Genomic DNA, 3,665 nt, shown 5'->3' on the forward strand with positions numbered 1-3,665 from the left:
AGGTGTGTGTGTGTGTGTGTGTGTGTGTGTGTGTGTGTTAGTGTGTTGTCATTATTGTTAGCGTTGTAAACATTACGTATGTGTTGTTTTTGTGAGCATTGATAATGTGTTGTGGTGTTGCAGGGGTTAGTGTGTTCTGGATGTCACCGTGATTGTTGTTGTGGTGACTGCGGGTTTGTGTGTGTATTGTTGCTGTCACTGTTGTCATGGTTACCTTGCCCTCGTCAGTGGGTGCCGGCTGCAGAGCCACAGAGCACGGCAGGTTATCGGGAAACTGAAACACACAACATGGGGAACACAACTCATCATCACTCTGTACGAAAACGCAGCTTTAGTCTTTAGTGTCCTTTGCTGTTAGACTTTAGGGCACTTGGTGCTTCAGTGTTGACCTTTAGGGCACATAAACACTTAGACTTCAGAACTTTAGTCATTTGCACTTTGCCTTTAGGGTATTTTCTCTCTTACACTTTTGTCCTTAGCCTTTAGGGCATTTAACCTTTTTACTATTGGACATTAGAGTGCTTAGTCCTTCAGTGTTAGCATTTAAACACATGGTTTTTCAGTGTTAGCCTTTAGGGCACCTAGTCTTCCTAGCTTAGTCCTCATAACCTAGTTATTTAGCCTTTGCCTTTAGAGCAGTTTCTCCATTGCCCTTTCAGAGCTCTTATTCCTTCGTTCTTAGCCTTTAGTCCTTCACTGATTGCCTTTAGGGCACTTTACCTTTTTACTCTTGGACTTTAGGGTGCTTAATCCTTCAGTGTTAGCATTTAGACACATGGTTTTTCAGTGTTAGCCTTTAGGGCACCTAATCTTCCTAGCTTAGTCCTTATAACCTAGTTATTTAGCCTTTGCCTTTAGAGCAGTTTCTCCTTTGCCCTTTCAGAGCTCTTATTCCTTTGTTCTTAGCCTTTAGTTCTTTAGTCATTAGTCTTTCACCCTTAGCGTTTAGAGGACTTACCTCCTCTTCTCCCTTTGCCTTTGGGGCCCTGATTTCTTTACGCTTCACCTTAAGAAAACTAAACCTGGCATTACGTTTAATCGGAACTACCCCTGAGAGCCACACAAACCAAAATGATTTATCTGAGAGATTGATTTGAGAGTTACCTCGAAGAAGAAGGGGTGGGCGTCGTCTCCGAGTTTGCGCAGCAGCCTCTCTTGCAGTTTGGTGTGGATGCTGCGCTCGCGGTCCTGCAGCGGGGGATACACCTGCCTCGTGCACACGTAGATATCTCTCCGAAACGCCCAGCCCAGTATGTCCGTGTCATCACGGCCATAACGGAACGTACATGACAACATGACGTACACTGTCCCACACACACACACACACACACACACACACACAATCAGTGCGAAAGACAATGTTCATTTGTTCATCCAGTGTTCTATAACATAAAAAACACAATACACTGTCACTAGCTGTTTCGTTCGAAAGAGCTACATCATCATCATCATCATCATCAAAGCAGAAATTCATCATTTTACAACCTTTTACTGGTCAAATATTGTTGCATGAAACAGTTTTCAGGAAAAGAAAAGACTGTTTTAATGCCATCTATCGACTTATCGTTCGAATTCTTTGCAAAAACGCATTGGCTACTTAGCAAACTAGCTAAACTGAGTTGCTGAGGCCTCATTTAAATGTTCTCTCACCTTTCTTTCCTTTTATTTGCTGCGGATCGAGCAGCACTACACCGTCTACGACACACACACACACACACACACACACACACACACACACACAGACACACACAATAAATCCAGGGGTTCAGATAGAGTAAATTAATGAGCAATAAATAAAGGACATACAGATAAAGACTCTAAGAAGTCAAACTGCAGTGCAATGTCATCATCACTCAGTATTAGCCTTTAGGGCACTACCTCTTTTATTCAAAAAAGAGACTAAGAATGAAAGAATATGAGACACCAACAGCCCTAAATCTTTAGGGGCATTTACTTTTTCACCCTTAGCCTTTGGAGTGCTATATACTCTTTCATCCTTAACCTTTAGGATCTTTCAGTCTTTCACCAAACCTTAGCTAACTAGCCATCTCTGACCAGAGCTGTGATGGACAAGTGGACTTACCAACAGGATCGGCGGAGTCACAGTGATCCACAAAGTCCCGCCTCCCCATGTAAATACCCACCTGTGTTTATCACACAAACACACAAAACTTATAACAACAAACTGATTTTGGTGTTTAGCAGCTGAACATTCTCAGAGACACAGACGTAAAGTGATTCTTACAGATTTGTCACGTGACTGCTTCTTATAAATGACGTGTTTTGGACTCATGGTGGCACCTAAAGAGAAAAATAACACAAATTTGCACAACACACACACACACACACACACACACGTTTGGCTGACACATGTTAACTTTTATTGTGAATAAATCTACACGCTAATGCTGGCTAACGATCTTAAACAGCCATTTTTACCTCGCAAACAACAAGCAAATGCTTTATAATCTGAATAATGAGACACTTGTGTCCTCCTGATTGCCTTAAACAATAGTTTTATATAATATACTATATATACTATATAAACAATAGTTTTATATAGTAGTTTTATATAATTATTTTATTCAGATCAGGGGATTGAACATGAGTTTCTTATCCATTTCCTCCTCATCAGCAGTTCTTAATCCTAATCCCTACATCATCATCATCATCATCATCCTAATAGCATTATAATGGGATTTAATTCAGACTGAATGCACAAACATAAGAGTTTAGTACATTACCCTTCTTCTGTATGCTCACAAACTAAGAAACCTTAAGTAAAATTAGACTATATATATAATTAATTATATTTACTTAATTATATATAATTTAACAAACATGTCTGTATTCAGCAATATCACAGCAATTTGCCAATGATTGCAATTTAATAATTTAAAAAGAAAAAAAAAACGTTTTAAAAAAATTATGGAGAAAGAAACATTACATTAATTAATGAAGCATGAAAAAATACAAAAGATGTTTTACAAAACATAATTTAAAAATATGAACTTAATTATTATTATTATTATTATTATTATTATTATCAAACAAAACTATGTAATATAGAATTACCTTTTTAATGAAGTAATAATAATAAATATCTAATCTATTTATATGTTTGAAATAAATGTGTGTGTGTGTGTGTGTGATTCTGTCTCATGAACATAAACAATGACATTGCTGAACACATAATCAGTGTAAGAAGGAAAGAGACTCACCTGTGAAAACGACGTGTGTGAAAACGAGACACTGGGTGCTTGGCCAGACAGGTAGACAGGTGTGTGTGTGTATGTGTGTGTGTGTGTGTGTGTGGGTGGCTGTATTTGTAATGTGTGTGTGAAAGAGAAGCTCCGCCTTTACATTGCTCTCATTGGACTGGTGCGCTTTGTTGGAGTCAGCAGGATTATTTAGGAAATATTATCCTAACAATCATAAACTCCAATATAGTCCATAGAGCGGTGTTAGCGAAGTTATAGAATAAAGTGTGCACTTCTAACAATACATAAGTGTAGTGTTATAAAATGAACACAGTGTACACTACATAGGAACGCAGACATGGAGTGTAGACATGTCTAGACTATGTTCGTGTATAAACCCATGTTGTCAAAGTCAGCAATCTGGGCGCTCATCTAAGCACAGATTACACACGCAGTTATCTCAAA

At 38.5% G+C, this 3,665-nt stretch overlaps 1 protein-coding gene across 2 annotated transcripts in view; it reads right to left on the bottom strand.

Moving 5' to 3' along the window:
* The window catches only part of sagb (S-antigen; retina and pineal gland (arrestin) b), an 11,422-nt gene extending 8,117 nt beyond the window's left edge, over positions 1 to 3,305 (bottom strand). For both annotated transcript variants that reach the window (XM_034310765.2, XM_026943505.3), the window contains exons 1-6: positions 3,222 to 3,305; positions 2,246 to 2,301; positions 2,084 to 2,144; positions 1,651 to 1,695; positions 1,105 to 1,304; positions 215 to 274 (exon numbers count right to left, since the gene is read on the bottom strand). In XM_034310765.2, the coding sequence (XP_034166656.1) occupies positions 215 to 274; positions 1,105 to 1,304; positions 1,651 to 1,695; positions 2,084 to 2,144; positions 2,246 to 2,293 (414 nt within the window). In that variant the 5' untranslated portion in view covers positions 2,294 to 2,301; positions 3,222 to 3,305. The remainder of the gene's footprint in view (positions 1 to 214; positions 275 to 1,104; positions 1,305 to 1,650; positions 1,696 to 2,083; positions 2,145 to 2,245; positions 2,302 to 3,221) is intronic.
* Positions 3,306 to 3,665: the final 360 nt, after the last annotated feature.

Source organism: Pangasianodon hypophthalmus, chromosome 14 (genome assembly GCF_027358585.1).
Source record: "Pangasianodon hypophthalmus isolate fPanHyp1 chromosome 14, fPanHyp1.pri, whole genome shotgun sequence".
NCBI lineage: Eukaryota > Metazoa > Chordata > Actinopteri > Siluriformes > Pangasiidae > Pangasianodon > Pangasianodon hypophthalmus.